General features: G+C 33.8%; 1 protein-coding gene across 1 annotated transcript; it reads left to right on the top strand.

Annotated features, from left to right (window-relative positions):
* Positions 1 to 7,916: 7,916 nt before the first annotated feature.
* On the top strand, positions 7,917 to 11,366 carry LOC120143117 (E3 ubiquitin-protein ligase SDIR1-like). Its single transcript, XM_039157525.1, has 9 exons — positions 7,917 to 8,061; positions 8,835 to 8,994; positions 9,094 to 9,148; positions 9,270 to 9,322; positions 9,410 to 9,644; positions 9,782 to 9,896; positions 10,037 to 10,085; positions 10,554 to 10,679; positions 11,106 to 11,366. The coding sequence occupies exons 2-9, from the start codon at positions 8,917 to 8,919 to the stop codon at positions 11,229 to 11,231; spliced, it is 837 nt and encodes a 278-aa protein (XP_039013456.1). The 5' UTR covers positions 7,917 to 8,061; positions 8,835 to 8,916; the 3' UTR covers positions 11,232 to 11,366.
* The last annotated feature ends 8,686 nt before the right edge of the window (positions 11,367 to 20,052 follow it).

The raw sequence follows: 20,052 nt of genomic DNA, 5'->3' as shown, positions 1-20,052 counted from the left end.
TAGATCCCTCCAGATACAAGAAATGGGCAATTCATTCAGAAGAAGCACATATCTCAGACATTTCTGTCAGAATGATTGAGTATTTCTTAAGTTTGTGACGACATGAAGAGAATTCCTCAAGTTACTTTATAACACTGCTTTTTATTGACATCAGAATGAGAGTATTCAAGATAAATAGATTTGGGACACGAATAAAGCCACAAGTACCCACCACAGTGCATTACCAAAATTGAACCTTGTGGGAATCATGATATTCAAGTCAAACAGACGTTGAGAGTGAACCAAAAGCAAAATGTTGGGGCATTTCGAAAGCCATTTCAGACAGAAATAATCCATGTGTGGTATTTTGAAGGCCTACATCAGTATGAATATTTGGGCATCTTTGAAAGCTCATATCAACAAAAAAACAAATGCTAGGGCATGATGAAAACCCCTTTCAATCAGAATGAAGAATATTGACGCATTTTGAACGTTTGTATTAGCCAATGTTGGGGCATGCTGAAGGCCCACATCATCTTGTGTCAAGATCATTACCTTGAACAAATATTTCCAATAAGACAGAAATAATGAAGAATGAAAATGGTGAAACAGTGACAGTGGAGATGACTATACATTATTGTTTCGTTTATTAGATAGTTACATCAGGATCATATTGTTGAACAAATATCTACTCAGCAAGAATGGTTTCAAATACTCAATCTTCTTAAAACCATGTGTCACATGACAGTGTGTTCTTTGTTAAGCTACATCACGATTGCATGAATAAAGATGGTCCCCTTGTAGACCATTCGATCCAAGGATCAGTTCCTCGAGACCTCAAACTCTGAATTTGGCCTTTTGTGTGTCGGTGATAATTGAAAATATTTCTTTGAGATTCTTGTCAGTTAGTTTCAACCATACTGTTGAGGTTACGAAGCTGTTTTTCACATCAGTTTCGTTTACTTGATGACATTGAAGAGAGAAGCTCATGTATATTGCTCTTTCCCGATGTTACTGGGGTTATCATTGCCATCTAGACTGAACTGAGTTTTCATCTATTTGGTTTATCATGTGCGTTTCATCCCCAGCAACAAGAATTCCACGGATATCTTTCTGTACATGGATCCTATAGCTGAAGTGTTTCTACTTTGTACAATGCTCATTACAGAAGAAAACATGATCAGTATTACACTTGCCCTTGCCCGAGATGATATCAAGATCAATTAGTGTCTCCTATTCAATTCGACACCATCACATTTTGTGAATTTGACCAACTTTTTGGTCATACCAGTATTTCACTTGTATTCCCATTGAGTTTTGTTCTCAAGTGGTCTTGTGACATCATACAAAAACTTTGAACACCATGCAAAGAGCTTCATTGACCAGCAATTCGAGCAGAATCCACAAGAGATGAAGAATGTGTTGTCAAATGTTTTATGAACCAGTGATTATGGTGTTGAATCAATGTTGTTATCATATGGTTTTCCTTTATTGATACAAGATGAAGTCTGTCTTCTTCAACCTCAAGATTAAAAGTGAGATATAATAAAGATTTCTTTCCACAAAAGGATAACTGAAATTTTAACAACAAGAAACTAGTGGAGCCAACTATGGTTGAACGACATATTGTTGTTAAGCATCTCGATATGATATGGTCCAAGTTGCCTTGTTCGAGATCTAATTATATGTGGAGACATGAAAGGAATTAGCATAAATTCTCCTTATGATGTGTTTCAAGAGTCAAACGAGAACAGACGTTTCCCTGCTGAATTTGGCATATTTACATCTACATTTTTCAAAGATGATAGATTCTCTCTTCAAATATGATATATTCTATTTTTAAAGATGATAGATTCTCTTTTCAAAGATGAAAGCTTTATGGGATTTCTACACAAGTCCAAGCAAAGAAAGTCGATGTTATCAAAGATAAAATGGGGCATCAAAGTCATAATTCTGACTACAGCAAGAGTTCCACAAATGAAACATTTCTTCTGAGACTTAAATAAAGCAAAGAAGACACAAAGATACAAGTTGATCAGATGATTCTGCAGAAATGCAAGCTTGATAGCATAAGTTTCTACACTGATATCCAGAGGTAACCTTGGCAATAAATGATGAAGTGAAGGAAGACCAAGTTCACCACTTTGAAGTCAAACGAAGATTGCATCAGCATTCATGCATTCATAAGAATATCATTTACACAATAGACAATGCATTACATCGATACATCGTGCATTCAAACATGAAGTTTTACAGATCTTTGGAATAACAAGAAGATTCATGGTAAAAAATACCTTACAAGAAGAATGTATTCAAAACCGCAAATACAGGAATCATGCAAACATCTGAAGAAGAAATGGACGTAATCCACAAAAATGAGCATTATCTTAAGATTGGGGCATGTTACCCAATCAACATGTTATTTTGAAAAATAATGAGAAAACGATTTCCATAGTTTCTCATTTTATCTTTTCTAAAATGAAATTGTTGAAAAGTAAGAAAACGATTTCCTCAGTTTTTTACTTAGTAAACTATTTCCCACATCTGTAAGTCCTACAGTGCATGATGTTTCCAAAAAGCCTTCAGGAGCTTTTTGATGTTTTCAAAGCCTTAGGGTCATCTGTAAGTCCTACAGTGCATGATGTTTCCAAAAAGCCTTCTGGAGCTTTTTGATGTTTTCAAAGCCTTAGGGTCATCTGTAAGTCCTACAGTGCATGATGTTTCCAAAAAGCCTTCGGGAGCTTTTTAATGTTTTCAAAGCCTTAGGGTCATCTGTAAGTCCTACAGTGCATGATGTTTCCAAAAAGCCTTCGGGAGCTTTTTGATGTTTTCAAAGCCTTAGGGTTATCTTTAAGTCCTACAGTGCATAATGTTTCCAAAAACCCTTCGGGAGCTTTTTGATATTTTCAAAGCCTTAGGGTCATCTGTAAGTCCTACAGTACATGATGTTTCCAAAAAGCCTTCAGGAGCTTTTTGATGTTTTCAAAGACTTAGGGTCATATGTAAGTCCTACAGTGCATGATGTTTCCAAAAAGCCTTCGAGAGTTTTTTGATGTTTTCAAAGCCTTAGGGTCATTCTTAAGTCCTACAGTGCATGATGTTTCCAAAAAGCCTTCAGGAGCTCTTTGATGTTTTCAAAGCCTTAGGGTCATCTGTAAGTCCTACAGTGCATGATGTTTCCAAAAAGCCTTCGGGAGCTTTTTGATGTTTTCAAAGCCTTAGGGTCATCTATAGGTCCTACAGTGCATGATGTTTCCAAAAAGCCTTCGGGAGCTTTTTTGATGTTTTCAAAGCCTTAGGGTCATCTATAAGTCCTACAGTGCATGATGTTTCCAAAAAGCCTTCGGGAGCTTTTTGATATTTTCAAAACCTTAGGGTCATCTGTAAGTCCTACAGTGCATGATGTTTTCAAAAAAGCCTTCGGGATCTTTTTGATATTTTCAAAACCTTAGGGTCATCTGTAAGCCCTTTAGTGCATGATGTTTTTAACATTTCCATCCTACTCAAAAGAAGCTAAATGAAAAAATTATTGTTTTTTTCGTCTTTGCTCTATTCTTGTTAACACAAGAATGAGCAAAGAGGGGCAGCTGTAAATACTAATTTTTTCATTTCGTTTTATTATTATTATTATTAAAATTATTATTATTATTATTAGTATTATTATTATATATTATTATTATTATTTAACAAAAATTACAAGACCCGAAGGCTTCTTTACAACCAGATCCTGGTGGCCCATTTTACAAATCTGGAGGCCCAGTTACAATTCCAGACCCAAGTAGAGACCCAACAGTAACCCTAAACTCTAGGGTTTCTCTCATCTCAGCAGTTTGCCACCAGCATCACAGCCGTTGGATCTGGCTATGATCCAACGGTCCAGATGATCCCAAGCAGGAAACCCTAGGGTATCATCACCCTAGGGCCACATCGCCGCCTCTGTTGTAGCCACAACGACGTTCCAGCTGCCGTCGCCCTCTCCAGAAGACTCCAGAAGCTTTGCTGCCACGTCCCAGCCGCAGCCTTGGACCAAAGGAACTACGGCCGCCTCTGTTATCTCCAAGCCAACGTTCCAGCTTCTGCCACGTCCCATTGAAGCCTCCAGAAGCGCCTCATCATCGCCCCACGTCGAGCTCTATGGTGAGTCACCACCATAGTTATGGTGACTCACCGAGAAACCCTTCTGTGACCGGTCCGAGGAGCGTTTCGTCGAGGCTATAAAAGCCTCGACTCACCTGTAAAAAAAAAGACAAAGAGAAAGAGAGGAGACAGAAACCAGAAAAAAGGAGACAAGCAACCACGACAGAAAACAAGCAACAACAACACCCAACAGCAGCCAAATAAAGAAGGAGAAGAGGAAATGAGACTTACCAAGGAACTGCTATTATCGGAGCCTCCCTACGTCTTTGAAACCGAAAGGTCGAAGGTAAAGAACCTTAGATCTAAACGTTTTGGTAGTGATCTAAGCTAAAATATCCTCGAATTTGGATTTAGGGAATTTCGGGCTTCAATTTGAGGTACTAATGTAATTTTCCGGCCAACATTGACGGTCTTTGAATTATTTTTAATTATTTTAATTCGGTCTTTGAATTTTAATTAATTTATACTATAGTCAATACCTATGTATATATATATATATATATTTATGATAAATAACCATATTAGTCCCTTTTAATTTTAATAATTTATATTTTGACCCGAATTAATTAAATAAGGCTGAATTATTTTATTAGCACTTAGATTTATTTATCTATTTGAGTTAGAGCCTTTAAATTTAATAAACTTTATTTTAATCATCATTTAAGTAATTAAGGGTTAATTATACTATTAGCAATTGTATTTTTACAATATTACGAACTAGGTCTTTAAAATTTGATATTTTACATTTTAAACACTAATATTATAATTACTTTCATTTTTGACCATTCAATTTATAATTTAATTCCACAGTTTTAAATTATTTCATTTTAGTCATTATTTAATATAATTTTATTTTATTCCTATATTGTAATTTATTTTTCAATATATTTAAACTAGTACTTTATTTATATATTTGTTTGTCATTATTTATATTTTATTCACTAATATTTATATGAAATACCATTTATAATATTTATTTTCAATATTAAGAAAGTGCAGTCTTAAAGCAACTAGATGTCCATTTTCTGATATATTTTAAATAAATATTTTATTATTATAAATTATATATATATTATTTTTACATAAATATTTTAAATTATATATATATATTATATATATTATTTTAGTTTTATTTTAATATTTATTTTTAATAAGAAAGGGCAGTCTTAAAACAACTGGATGTCCATTTTCTGATATTTTTAAAATAAATATTTTAATTATTTTTAGATAAATGTTTTATTATTTATTTATTTAATATTAATAAAAGAGCTGTCTTGATACACCTAGAAGCCATTTTTCTGATATTTCTAAATAAATAAATATCTTATATATATTAATAGATTTTCTTAAAAATATATTAATAAATTTGAAATAAAAGAATTATGACTTAAATATATTTTTGAATATTTAAATTTCCAATAATAGAGACAATTTATAATTAATAAAGTACCAATTTTGGGCGTTGTAGGGGTGCTAATCATTCCCTAAACGTAACCGACCACGAATCCCTTTTTATTATTAAAAAGAACGAATTTTGGTTAAAACACAGACCGGTTTATCTTTTGACTGATGTTTTCTTAAAAGCTCTTTTAAAAGATAATTTTTAGGTATTCGATCTACCTGACCCAAAAGGCCGATGGCGACTCCCAAAATATTTTTAAATCAAAAATCATTTTTTATCTACATTATTTTTCCCGCCAAGTAAAAAATTCGTGCCCGGACGAAAATCGGTTACGACAGAAAGTACATAATGTTTGAGATGAAAGGATGAATCCTTTGGCTTGGTGATGGTTTGGCTACCTCTTCAAAAGAGACATGTTGGTTCGGCTAGGATGAAGATACATCTCCCTTGGCCGAATGGTGTCATGCTTGTTCATCTGGGTGCCAAAGACATCTCCCTTGGTCGAATGGGGTTGTGTCTCCTCAAATTGGCGCCAAAGCTCTCATGTGGGTGTGGCCGAATAGGCATAGAGCTTTGTCTCATGTCTCTTGGTGATTTAGGCCTCCAATGGATGCAATCTCTTCACCAACGCGCACCTTGATGAAAGGGCACCTTCATGGGAAGCATCATTCATGAAAGGTCACAATTGTTGGAAGGTAACCTTTCATGTTTGAGCTAGTTCTAGGGTGAATGAGCAGGAGGTGAGCTGGCCATAGGTGAGTTGTAGCATGATGAACATTATGGCAGCTCCTTGTGAAAAGGTACCTCTTGAGGTGGAAACTATTCGCGAAAAGGTATGATTTCACAAAATTTGACTTAGGACATATTTGAAGTGTCCTAAGTGGTTATGATGATGGTGCATCTCCCTAACTGAATTGAAGTCATCTTGTAGCTCAAATCTTCAGCTCAATCCAGCTATGAGATAATGGGTCTCCGAACAACTTTTCACCAAATGTTTCTTATGCTCTCCTAAACATCCCCATGTAAGTTTCCTTGCTGTTGCTTTCACCATTTAGCTTCAAGATAGCTCCCAAGTTGTGGCCGAATGTACCTACACACATAACATAAAGAATAAGTTAAGTACATGAACTATATTAATGTGTATAAGATAAAGATGTATACTATAGGTTATAATAATAACTCATGCATCATATGATAATAATAATTATTATTATAACTATAGATTATATACTTGAATATCAATCAATGATGCAAACCATGTGACATAATGAATGAATGCTCATGTTTTGATAAATCAAGTATAGTCTAATATGCAAATGTATGCTCATAATAATACATATTGCATAAATGAGTAAATTTAAGATAAAGTAAAGTAAAAATCCCTTAGATTGAACTTGATGGATCTTCAATGATGTGAGTATGTCATGAAGACAGTTAGTGCTAGACAGGATCACATCAATTAACTAACATTTCATAATTTCATACATAAAAGTGTCATGTCTAAAACTACAATACCAATAAAAATCAGCTTCTACCTTTACTACCTATGGTATAAACCATCCTCAAACTTCAATACCTATTGCATAAGCTACCAAAAATATCGAATTTTAATATCAATTGCATAAGCTATAAAAAAAATCATCTTGAACCTTCATTCACATAAAATGAAGGTAAAAATATATATATATATAACAATAAAACTTCAAACAAATCTCTTTTTTTAGAAGTTCAACCACAAACACCTTTGCATGAGGAGTCATTGGTGGCTCATACCATTGAAAAAGATTATATGATCTACGCCACCATTACCATAATTATTACAACTGAAAATTGTCTCTCGATTGTCGTAAGACCTTATTATCTTTAACACCATTGAAATTTCACACATGCATATTAGAATAGGGTTTAACTCAAAATTCATCTTCTTCGATAATCTCTTTTTTATTTTGTAAATTTTTAATGTTAGAAATTTTGACTCTTATAAATCCCAAATATATATATATTATATTTTTACTTTTATATTATAAATCTTGTGTGGTAAGTTTTATAATTAGAAAAAGTCACGTGAACACTTTATTAGTGAAGAATGGTCGGGTGACAAAAAAAATTCTATTGTATTAAGTTTAATAAGAAAATTAAAAAAATTTAAAGAGGATAGAATAAAATTCCATTGCCAAATTTGTAATTTATCGTTAGATTAATATTCGGTCACATAAGTGGTAAAAGAATACTCACGATGGGCACAGTGCCAGATCCAACGGCTGATATTAAGACATTCACGCTATCAACTAGCCGTGCAGCGGTTAGATCTAATGTAAGCCGCACTATCTTAAGCTTTTCTTTTCAACGTAAAAACCGGATGAAGAATATAAATAAAATTTTATGAACAATTCAATTTTAGACAAAATAAGAGAGCGCGTAATCGAAAGGGAGAGAATTTTATCGTGTTCTCTCTTCTTTCTCTTTTTATTTTCTCTGGAAATTGCTCGTTTTATGCAATTTAATGGACGGCCATTTGATCGACTGATCTTCGTTTTCCTTGTGTAAGTGATTCTTTTTCCGCTGTGTTTTTTTTTTGTATGGATTTCTGTTTGTTTGTTCAGAAAACGGAGGAAATATTGAGATTTTTCTTTTGCCTTCCCCCCCCCCTTCCGATTACTCATACGCGAAACAAGACCTGGAAAGCCGATTTTTGATCCCCCTAATATTTTGATTCATACAGTGCAATTTAGGTTACGGTAATAATATGTTTATGCCTTTTTGAAAAACCGTTTTGCTAGATTTCGCGGTTGCTCCATCTTTGCTTGATTTTTTTAACAATATTCATGTAATTGACTGAGGAAGGATTTTAAATCATAAATTTTGAATCTTTGCTTCCGAGATTGTAGAAATTTTAGGTTAACTAGAATATTATAGTGTTACTTTGCAGTTAACAAGGCAAATAGCATTGCAGTTCATAAACCGTTAGATGCATTGGCTTTCTGTGTTATTTCTATGGGAGCTGTGATATAGATAGATATGGTGGTGTAAGCTATAAACACATTTTCGATTGGGTTGCATTAGTGGGTCAAATTTGTTAAGCTTTAATGGAATTTGGATGCATCTTGAATTAATAAATTTGTTGGTTAGTTATCGAATGTTTTAATATGCAGTCAGATTTCTATGATTCTGTTTCCACTGAAAAATTATGTTTTTATTTTTTCCCCATGTTGGATTCCAACTTTTAAGTTGCTTTCTCTTTGGAGCTTGAAGAAGTTTTAAGATTTATATAGTAACGAATTTTAATCGTGATTCTTGGTCCTTTGAAATGATATAGGATTTAAAGGTTTAAATATAAGAAGCTATTTGCCTAGCATCATCATCTTTTAGACAAGCAGAACTTCTGAGTTTTTGCAACAATGAGTTTTGTTTTCCGAGGGAACAGAGGAGATATTGAGAGTGGGTTTTCAGGATTTATTCATGAACAACCTGCCGTGGTATGTTTGCTTATCCACATCTGTACACTTCTTGGTTTGCAAGATCTTCTAATACTGTCTAATGGGCCTTGATCTGTTATTGTGCTTTTCTTTTTACAGCGTATACATGCATCTCGACCAGTTAACTCCAATTCACTGACGTTCTTTGTTACTGGTAATATTTCTAGTTTCATATGTTTTCTTCCATTGCATCTGTTGTTTTTGTATCTAAATGATTCATTATTTTCCTTTTAATTTGTATTTCTATTCAGTTCTTACTCATTTGTTTTTGGCAGTTCTTTTGCTATTCATTATTTTAAACTCTCAGCAAATGTCTCCAAACTTTCTGGTACGTACACGATACACATTCACTTGAATTACTGGGAGCATGCTGGTTATTAATACATCATGTTTGTATACCTGAATGTGCCTGCAGCTTTGGCTAGTAGTGGGCATCTTTTTAATGGCTACTAGCCTTAGGATGTATGCAACTTGTCAGCAACTTCAAGCTCAGGCTCAGGCTCAAGCTCACGCTGCAGCTGCTAGTGGATTGCTTGGCCATACCGAGTTGCGTTTGCACATGCCACCATCAATAGCTTTTGCTACAAGAGGACGCTTGCAAGGATTAAGACTCCAACTTTCCCTTCTTGATCGTGAATTCGATGCCCTAGGTATGGTGCTTTTTCAAAATTCCCTAATATGATTCTGTGATTTATTTTTAGCATGCACTGATTAATAAGAAAAGGGCTTTCGTTGTTATTTGTTCGCTGTTTTTGTTTTGAAGATTATTACTTCCTTTCTTCTACAGATTATGACACCCTGAGAGCATTAGATTCTGATAACACTTCCACAAGTCATTCAATGAGTGAGGAAGATATACATGCTTTACCCGTGCACAAGTACAAGGTCCATGGTCACGACAGGTATGCACACATGCTTCTGTTTACATACTCAAGATTTCACTACCTATAGGTTGTTTTTGTTGTGAACTAAGCATCTGGGTTAGGTTATTTTCTTGCCACCAAATTCATATTTGCTTTAATTGATCTTGTTATTTTTACAGTGCTGGGTCATCAATGCAACAGGCATCATCTTCGTCAGTTCCAGTTGAGGTATTGGTAAATATAAATTCCTTCTGCAATTGCTCATTCTATTTCTTAGTTGCAGGAGGTTTTTTTATGAAGGTTTGCATGTTTTAAATAAGATCTTGGCAGCATAACAAGTTATCATGTACATCACCTATGGTTGGAGATGGGACTGTTCTCTGGTGTGGTCTTATTTTGTGTTCTCGTTTGGGTCGTCTTTATTCCTTGGGTCATTGCTAGGGTGCACTCTTTTTCCTCCATTTAGGTCTAGGGAGGTTTTTTAAGTCCCCTAGCAATGGGTGTATCTTCCCTTTCAGTAATAAAATTTCTACTTTTCAAGAAAAATGTACGTCGCCTATACAAAATTGACATGATCAGAGAGGAATTAAAGTGTTTAAGACAAACTTGTCTGTTCCTCTGCATTCTTCTGAATCATTTCATATTAACTACTTCATGGATGGTTTTTGTAGTCTAAGTCCCGATTATATGTTGCAGCAAAAGCAAGATTGTAAAAAGGCTGATGGGAATATGAAGGCTTCAGAGGATGAACTAACTTGCTCTATTTGCTTGGATCAAGTGAACCAAGGGGAGCTTGTTCGGAGCTTGCCATGTTTGCATCAGGTTCTATTTTACAGTCTACTCATGTTCTCTTTTGTCATCTAATACTTTTACTGTGCATTTATCAAAATTTTACACTGTTTCTCCAAATTTCTTCTGTTATAATCTTTTATGCGATGCATTGCACCAACCAACCAAAATCTAATGGCAATAGAGCTATAATGGGGTACATGTGAGAATGTTTCAGTGTTACATGCAGCTACCGATTGCTGACATTTGGAAATGGATGTTGTACCGTTGTTAGTTGAAATCTGCCCTTTACATATAATTTTGCATATTTGAATTCTTCATGCCTGGTCCTTGGTTGAGATGCTTATAGTTAAATCCTAAATCCAGTTGTCCCATAATTCCAGGTTGTAAATGGTGGTCATCGTAATGCCATTTTGGTAATAGGAAATTTGATGCATGAATAACATTTTCTTCTTGCAGTTCCATACCATCTGTATTGATCCATGGCTGCGGCAACAAGGCACGTGTCCAGTATGTAAATTTAGAATGGGGTCAGGATGGCAGGAAAACAGGGGGAGTGAATCAGATGATTCAGACATGGTTTAACTCAACTCTGCCTCATAATACAATCCGTGTATTATGTATGCATCAAAGTAAATATACACAGTTACATTAAAGTAACATTTTCCGGGATCTGACTCTACTCTAGGATCGGTATGTTATCTATAGTTGACTCCATGAAAGAAACTCTGTAGAGTTTCATCATGCATAGCCTTGTACATTTTACTTGGGATCAGTTGTCGGATGTGTTATCTTTCCAAATTTTAAAAAGTTTTGTTTTATGTATTTTGAAGACCTTATAGATGTTAAATTCAGATGATGATGAATGATGATTATGATTTGTCATACGAATGATTATTTTGTCGTATTTTAGGCATCCAACACGTGCTTTTCAATATGTCAGCACCTGAATACTTGGACGCTCCACAATCTCCGCTTATTTTCTCCGTTATGATCAACACTGGAAAAAAGAACATAAACATGAAGAAATCTCCATGCATTAATACTATACGCATTCTGTGTAGTAAGTAAAGTAGACACGATTCGATCGAAATGATTCCTTATATAAAAAAAATGTGTTTGGTAAGACGAGACTTATTAGTTAAAATTAAATCATGAAAAAATAGTTGTATTACATGTTCAGTAATTTCGATTACTACAGCTGTTTTTAGGCAAGTGGTGTAAATTTGCGTATAAAGATAAGCTCGACGGATTTAACATGAACCACCACATCGATTAACACACTATAGTGATACTCGACAATGAAGAAAACTAGGGCCAACGTTTAGTAATTTTCTGCTTTCAGATCAATCATCGTATTACCGGATCAACCAAACAAGAACACGCAGATACAGACACTGCACTCGTGTCCTTAGCTATTTATGCATTCACGTTTCTCCTTGTTTTTCCATGAACAGAAAATACTGCAAACCCTAAGCTTCAAAAGATTAAAGAACATAACAAGAACTTGGTTTTCAACATGGGGTTTTCAGGTTTGTTCTCAGCCGTGGTAATGCAAACCTTATTCGTTGGCTGTTTCATCGTGGTTCCTGAGGTTGTCACTGCAAACCATGGCGGCGTTACCAGACACAACAAGTTCAGCGTATGCTGCTGCAATTGCAGTTGCTTTTCTTTGCATTGTCTAAGATTACTTCTCGTGAACTGAAAGTGAATAATTAACAGTTCTCAAGATGATTTTTTTCCGGGTGTTTTTCTTTTGGCTTAATATAAAAATAAGTGCTAAATTATACTCAAAATTAACTTTTGGTGCCTATAGAATTTTTCGTTAAAAATAGGTGTCTAAAGTTTTTTCCGTTACACTTATAGGCGCCTACCGTTAAAAATAACCGTTAAATGACACGTATCACGTCCAAACTTTTTTAAAATATTTTTAAATAATATTTTATTTTTTAAAATAAAATAATATTTTATTTTTTAAAATAAAAAAATATAAATGTGACACGAGTCACTTAACGATTTTTTTAACGGTGGGGCACCTAAAAGTGTAACATAGAAAACTTTAAGTACCTATTTTTAACGAAAAATTTTTAATCACTTAAACGTTTTTCGAGACATAATTTAGACATTTATTTTTGTGTTAAGCCTTTTCGTTTTTAAAGATTAGGATGAAGAATATCACGTGGTTGTACCGTACAAAAAGCATTGTTGCATTTAATGGGAAGTTCCCTGGGCTTCATGTAACATCCTTAATACCGGGTTAGTGACCAAATTATAAAGTTTCAGAAATTGGTGATTAAAGTAGGATAATTGAATAGTTCAATGATTTATTGGAAATATGATGAAGGTTATTTAGTAATTATTAAAGGAAATAAAGGGTAAATTGGTCATTTGACCAGAAAGATTTTTATCTTTCTTTTAGGGTTATAAAACACGTGGAAGGGTGATAAGAAAAGAAAAAGCTTAGTTTTGATTCTTGGGGTGCTAAGAAAGATTATTTAGATATTAAAGTATGTTGAAACTTCAAAATGGATGAGTTAGGGAGGATTAAATATGAAGAGTTTTTAAGAGAATTATTGAAATAAAAGGAGTAAATAGATTTTGAAGATGGATTTGACTTGTCAAGGGTATAATTAAGAAGCTAGAAGCAATAGAATTGAATTTGGAACATGTTGAAAATTTAGTGTAATTCTTGAATTTCATATGGAGAATAGGATTTTGATGTTAAAGAGGTGATTAATGAATAGGAATGAGTTTGAATATGAGTATGTAAGTTAAAAATAAGAAAGGGGATGATATATGAAGTAATAAACTGAAAAGAGTGGATTTTCGGGCATAAAAGAGGATTCTGGGCAGAGTGCATCGATGCACATTCATAGTGCATCGATGCATCAAGGTTAAAACCCATAAATTATTTGAAGGTGTATCGATGCATTGGTAATGCATCGATGCACTCTTTTAAAATAGAAACATCGAATGCAATTAGTGCATCGATGCATAAGGCATGCATCGATGCATCCCAATAATAATACAACATTGAATGCATTTTATACATCGATGCATCAGTAGTGCATCGATGCATACCTTCATTAAAAGATGAAATTGGCTTTTCTCTGAGCCTAAGGAGTGATAGTTTCGAATATATCAATCAGTATACTGATAAGTATTAATGTATTATTATGTAGATATAGAATAAAAGCTTGTTCCGGAACAAACTAAGGATTAGGATTGATTCAAACAACGAGGCCCAGGTGAGTGCATCTTATTGTATAAGATTATATGGAAATTGGACTTGTGATAAGTTTATTCCTATAGTAATAGCTCATTAAGTCTTGATTATAAGTATGTTAACGATATGAAGTGTATGTATGTTTGATTATATGAATTGATAGGTTTTGTTTTGTATGTGCTATGTGGTTTATGTAAAAATACGGTTAAGTGTTAATGAGAGAATATAAAATAAGTTATGAAATTATATGAATATAGAAGATAAGTCAAGAGATGTAGGGAAATGGAAATAGATGTTTATAAAGAGTCATAGGAGAACAAATATAAGTAATATGATAATGAAATATAAGACTATGTGAATACATGGTTATGAGATAAAAGATGTAAGAATAGGAAAATATGAGAGTGAGTTCATGAGAAGTGATATGAACTAGGTAAACATGAGTTGGACAAGTACATAGTGATATGATCCATCATGGGAATTAGTATAATAGAGATTTTGATTTAATGAGAGTTAAGGGAACTAAATAAGATTGAATTATAGAATGAAATGGGAATAATATATCAATTAGGAAACTTGAATATAAAGGGACGATACGAATATGCAAGATAAGTTATATGCTAAATATCTATGGAGCTATATGAAAAGATTATAATGAAATTATGAAATTGAATTAAATAAATAGATTAAATTATTACCTAAATAAAAATACTATTAAATGATATATATATTTAGAACTACGATATAAGCTATGTGAAAGTGTTATAGGTGTTTCTATATGTTATAGGAAGTATATGATCATATGTGAACAAGATATGATAAGTATGTTTACATGAATAAATGTGATTGAGTGAGAAATGATAGAAATTATATGAAAACAGGTATATGTGAATTAGCTTTGTAATTAGGTAAGTATATGAAATCATAACTATGAATTATGTGATGTGAAAGTAATCTATGTGATTATATGTTATATAAATACAAGAGCATGAGATATGTGACCTGTGAATTATATGGAAATGATCTACGTGTAAGTGAACTATGTGATAATATGAAAAGAAGCTATGTGATACATGATATGTGAAAGTGAATTACATGTTTATGTGAATATTTGAAATGAAATAAATGATAATTCCCATGTTATGTGTCATGAGAGCTAGGGGTATAGTTGGCATGCCAAGAGTCGAGGGTCTACGTGGTCCTTTGGGATATATATATATTCTTTGGAACATGTGTGAAGTCTTGTGAGACACATACTTGATCCCTGGTATATGTATATGATCCTTAAGGAATGATATGTGGTCCTTATGGAATGATATGTGGTCCTTAAGGAATGATATGTGGTCCTTATGGACATTATTATATGGCACTACGGTGCAATTCTACGTGCACTTCGGTGCAATGATACGAGCTGTGGTGACAGCATTAGTGCACAACCTCTATAGACTCACATATCGATAGTTCTCACAAGTGTACCATGGGCTAATCAAAGAGATAACATAAATACAATATATATAATGTATATGCTTTTGGTGAAATGATATATGAGTGATATGATATACAGAAATGATAAGTACAAGATTATGTGATAAATAATTCGATGATAATGATAGAGATAATGATAATAATATATATGATAATAATATATATGATAATGCTAAGAAAGTAGATGATGATATATGTACATGAGTGTCTTTGTTATATAAAAAGGTATATGATTTTGTATGATAAGTTAGTATTAATTGTTCATGTGTTTTGTTATATGGGATGTTTTTATGATTTCTATTATATGTTTTATTTGCCTCACTAAGTCATCGACTTAGCGTGTGATTGTTTCACACGTAGGTTCGAGAAGAATATAGAGAGCAATGTGGAGCAAGACAGGTCAGTTACTTCTTACCGAAGATCAGATCAGAAAAGATGTTTTGAATTAGATGTATACTGTACATTGAAAATGGTTGGCATGTAAATAAATGTCTGAATTGTATATGCACTGAACGGTTTTGCAAAAACATTTAAGCTCTAAATAGTTCTGGAAATCTTTTGAATAAGCTACATGTATAAAAGTTTTAAATTACTCACTATTTTATACAAGTAAATGTTTTGAAAAGTCAATGTGACACCTCGGACTCGAATCCAGGTCGGGTATGGGTTGGGGGTGTTACACTTCATGTCGTTTCAGGGAGGGAGACCGATTGGTCGTTAAAGTAGTTAACCATGTTCCTATCAAGGCTAAATACAAAAATGAGTTCCTAAACCATGACTCAAAAAATATTTTAGTACCTAAAGAATTTTTAGCTAAAAATATAGGTGTCTAATGTTTTCTCCATTACACTTTTAAGTGTCCGAAAGTTACCGCAATTAAAAATCATCGTCAAGTAACACATGTCACATTTTGGTAATTTTAAGAATTTATTTAAAAAATAAAAATATTTTTTATTTTAAAAAAAGCTAAAGCAGCACGTGCTCCCCTCCCCCTCTCCTCCCTTCTCCCCCTTCTCCCTTCCCCTTTTCCCTTTCCATAGTCGTCGACCAGCCATGATCGTCACCGACACAATTATCACCAGCGGCGTCGACCCTTGATCAAACCCCGTTGGTCTTTTGTAGTAATCTACCATCATTTGTCGTGGAGAAGCGTTCAAATGTTTGTCAAATTTTAAGCCACTGTCGTTGTTCTTCTTCAATTTCGATCAATCCCGATGTCCATAAGTCGCACCTCCACCAACATTCGAACCACCGTGCAATTTCGATAAAAACTCAAGTGGTCGTGTTCCTCTTCGTCGTTTCTTCTCCGCCATTCCATTGTGGGGATCAAGATTTTAAAGATTAGGGATTTGAATATTGGGGATTTTAGAGATTTAGGAGATTTGAGTGACGGTAAGAGCAACGATTAATCAACGGGTGGCTGGAGACGGATGGGTGACCGTTCAGAGATGACGATGATGGCCGGTGATGACCGACGATGTTGGTAATGAGGGTTGAAATGAGAGATTTTAATTTTTTAGATTTTTTATAATTTCAGTACAAATTTGCGTTTTTTATAAATAAATTAAGTTTTTTTTAATTTTATTTTTTTAATATTTTTATTATTAAAACTATTAAAAAAATAATATATATATATATATATGTCTTAAAAGTGTAACTAAGAAAGCATTAGATACTTATTTTTAACAAAAAATTCTTTAGATACCAAAATGTTTTTCGAGGTAAAGTTTAGTCACTTAGTTTTCTATTAAACCTCCTAACAATATCACCAATGTTCCAAGTAGTTCACCGATTAGTCGATAAAGCCTAGGAAAGCATATTTGTTGAGGTTGATCAATGCTGCACTCAATGATGAACTATTCTTCCAAATAGCAAATCACAGTTTCAGTATTGTGGAATCTCATGCTTCATATGTGAAGCCATTAGTGATCGATACATTGGTGATTGCACCAGAAAAATCATAAATTTTCTTCTCTCAAAACCAAATCTCAAGTTCCTGACGCCACTTTCTTCATGTTAGCCATACCCTATTTCACATGGCATGGCTACATTTGATAATACAACCATTCAAGTAGGTATTCTTGAATATGAAACCCCTTCAAGAAGTAGAAAAATAGTTGTTATTCACAGTTGGTCCTAGATCCAACTCTTTCCCTAAGAGCCAAACCTATCAAGGACCTAACAGTATTTGCACCTTCAGTGAAAAACATCTCTTTTGCTCTCCCATCAACTGCACTTTTACAATCTCCTACTTTTTTTTTAATCAAATGGGGTTTTTTCATCACTGATTTCCCTTTTTCATCCATTCAACTACACCGACACTCCACGAACAACACAAGTTGTTAGTGGCACCACTAAAGTTGAAGTGATACCGTTTTCAATACGAGTGTCAAAGTAGTCTTGCAAGACACTGGTATCCTGGGTGCTGAGAGCCATCCTCTCCATATCCATGGCCATAATTTTAATGTTGTTTTGGAAACTTTGATCTTAAAACTAACACCGCCAAGTTTAATCTGTCGAAAGAAATACAGTTGGTTCCTCCTCAGTGGTTGGGTCATGATCCGTTTTAAAGCAGACAATCCTGATAATAATTCATATCATATATAATTCACTGTCAAAATATAATTTCACCATTTTTCTTATATATATTCCATCTAATTAATGATTCAAGAGTTTGGATTATGCATTGTCACTTTCATGTTTATCTAAGCTGGGGCTTAAGGATGACATGGATTGTCTTGGAAGAAAGCTCCCTAACCAAAAATCGCCACATCCGTCGTCCGATCTTTCCAAGTGTTAACTTTTGTCCCTTTAAATGGGACTTCAAGCCTCTCCAATCTTGGCACCATGCACAACCTTTTAAATTTCTCTATTTTTTTGTCTCAAGGGTTTTCAAGTAATTTACACATACATATATGTTCATTTTGTTGTGTTATTTGTTCTTGTCTTAAGGGTAGCCTAAAGCTAACATTGGCATTGAACATTTGTTGTCAGGTTATTCATATATAAAAGATTTATTGAATACAAAAATTAAATACACATGTATCCATTTATACCCCGTCAGTTATACCCAATACCGTAGCTTACAGTCGATTCTACGATATGTTCTTATGACTACAAGAAGAAAAAACTGAGAGAAAAAAACTCTCGCTTGTTTTTAGGATTAAGAAATCAATTTCTTCATATAATCTTTTATCACACCTATGAAACTTGTAGCTCTCTGGTTTTTAATTACAAACTACAAAAATCAATGAGTTGAAGACAAACAAAAAAATCACAACAAATGGAGAAAACATGAAAGAAGAAACCTTCAAGAATCCCCATCACCATGTTTATGCCAACACATAAGCATGGCAATACAACGCCTCATGATGTAAAATCTCACCTTCTTCTCTTTGGATAAGTTGCAACATCTACATGAAATAGATGAGCTCTTTTGCGAACAACTTCTTGGTAATGGATGTTGGAAACTTCGACGAGCCCAACATACCCACTATAGAGGACCTAGAATATACCAATCACGCTACACCAATACTTTTGACGTTGGTTAGTCTTTTATATTTTAAATTCTTAGTTCACAATAATACTTAAGCGACAAGGCCGACCATATATCATTTAAGGGGTATAACCATATATCAATCAGGCGATAGAGTCGACCATATAATAGATCCAACACAAGTGCACTAAGAACTTATAAACAACAAAGGCTTAACCAGGAAAGTTAAGAGAAGAAAACTTTTATTGATACAAAATACAATTACAATATTACTCAGTTACCCCACTACTTTACTCTTCTCTACCTCTAAACCTCTATTTCACTAGCTCACACTTTTGGCACCCTTTTCTCACTTTTTCACTTTTACTACAATGGTAGAAACTCACCCCTATTTATAGTTTCTAGTGGCCATTAGATTGTTGACACATGTCAACATCTTAGCCATTTAACATTAAAAATATCTAGATTCTTCTAATAGATAATTCTAGATATAATATTAAATAATATGAATAACTAGATTTTTCCATAGATATTTCTACACATCTACCATTTCCATATTATTATAGAATATTCCTAATATATACACACACACACACACTAAATGACACATATAATTCTTTAGGATTTTCATTGTCTTCTAACACACCCCCTCAATACAAACTTCCTTTCATAGATGATTTGCAGATCATTCTAAGTGCTTCTTTGGTCTACTTAGACTCTTCGTGAAAATGTCTGCAACTTGTTCATCTATCTTTGTTGGCACCATCTTGATCTCTCCTTCAAGGACCTTCTCGTGAACATAATGATAATGCACTTCTATATGTTTTGTCCTTGCATGAAAGACTGGATTCTTTGCTAGACGTATAGCTTATAGGTTATCGCAGAAAAGTCTTACTTGATAATCTATTGATTGATGAAGATCTTCCATTAGTTGCTTCAGCAAAGTACTTTATTGTGTTGCCGATGCTGCTGATTGATATTCTGTTTCAGTGCTTAATAAGGATATTGCTGGTTGTCTCTTGCAACACCATGGTATTGCTCTCGATCCAAGACTAAACATGTACCCAATTGTCGACCGTTGCGTATCATAGTCTACAGTATAATCGGTGTCACAATATCCAATCACCTGACATTCCTTTGTTTTCTTGTACAAAATGTCAAAATTAATGGAGCCTTTAACATACCTCAAGATGCATCAT

This window comes from Hibiscus syriacus, unplaced genomic scaffold (genome assembly GCF_006381635.1).
Source record: "Hibiscus syriacus cultivar Baekdansim isolate YM2019G1 unplaced genomic scaffold, ASM638163v2 tig00002237_pilon, whole genome shotgun sequence".
In the NCBI taxonomy this organism is placed as follows: domain Eukaryota; kingdom Viridiplantae; phylum Streptophyta; class Magnoliopsida; order Malvales; family Malvaceae; genus Hibiscus; species Hibiscus syriacus.
Note: the sequence above shows the minus strand (reverse complement) of the source record. Positions and strands in the feature narration are given on the sequence as shown.

Bases quoted from the DNA above. Each gene is read 5' to 3' on its own strand.
- LOC120143117 (XM_039157525.1), top strand. From the start codon at position 8,917: ATGAGTTTTGTTTTCCGAGGGAACAGAGGAGATATTGAGAGTGGGTTT. The intron at 8,995-9,093 runs GTATGTTTGCTT...TTCTTTTTACAG, and splicing joins TTCATGAACAACCTGCCGTG to CGTATACATGCATCTCGACC. The intron at 9,323-9,409 runs GTACGTACACGA...ATGTGCCTGCAG, and splicing joins AAATGTCTCCAAACTTTCTG to CTTTGGCTAGTAGTGGGCAT.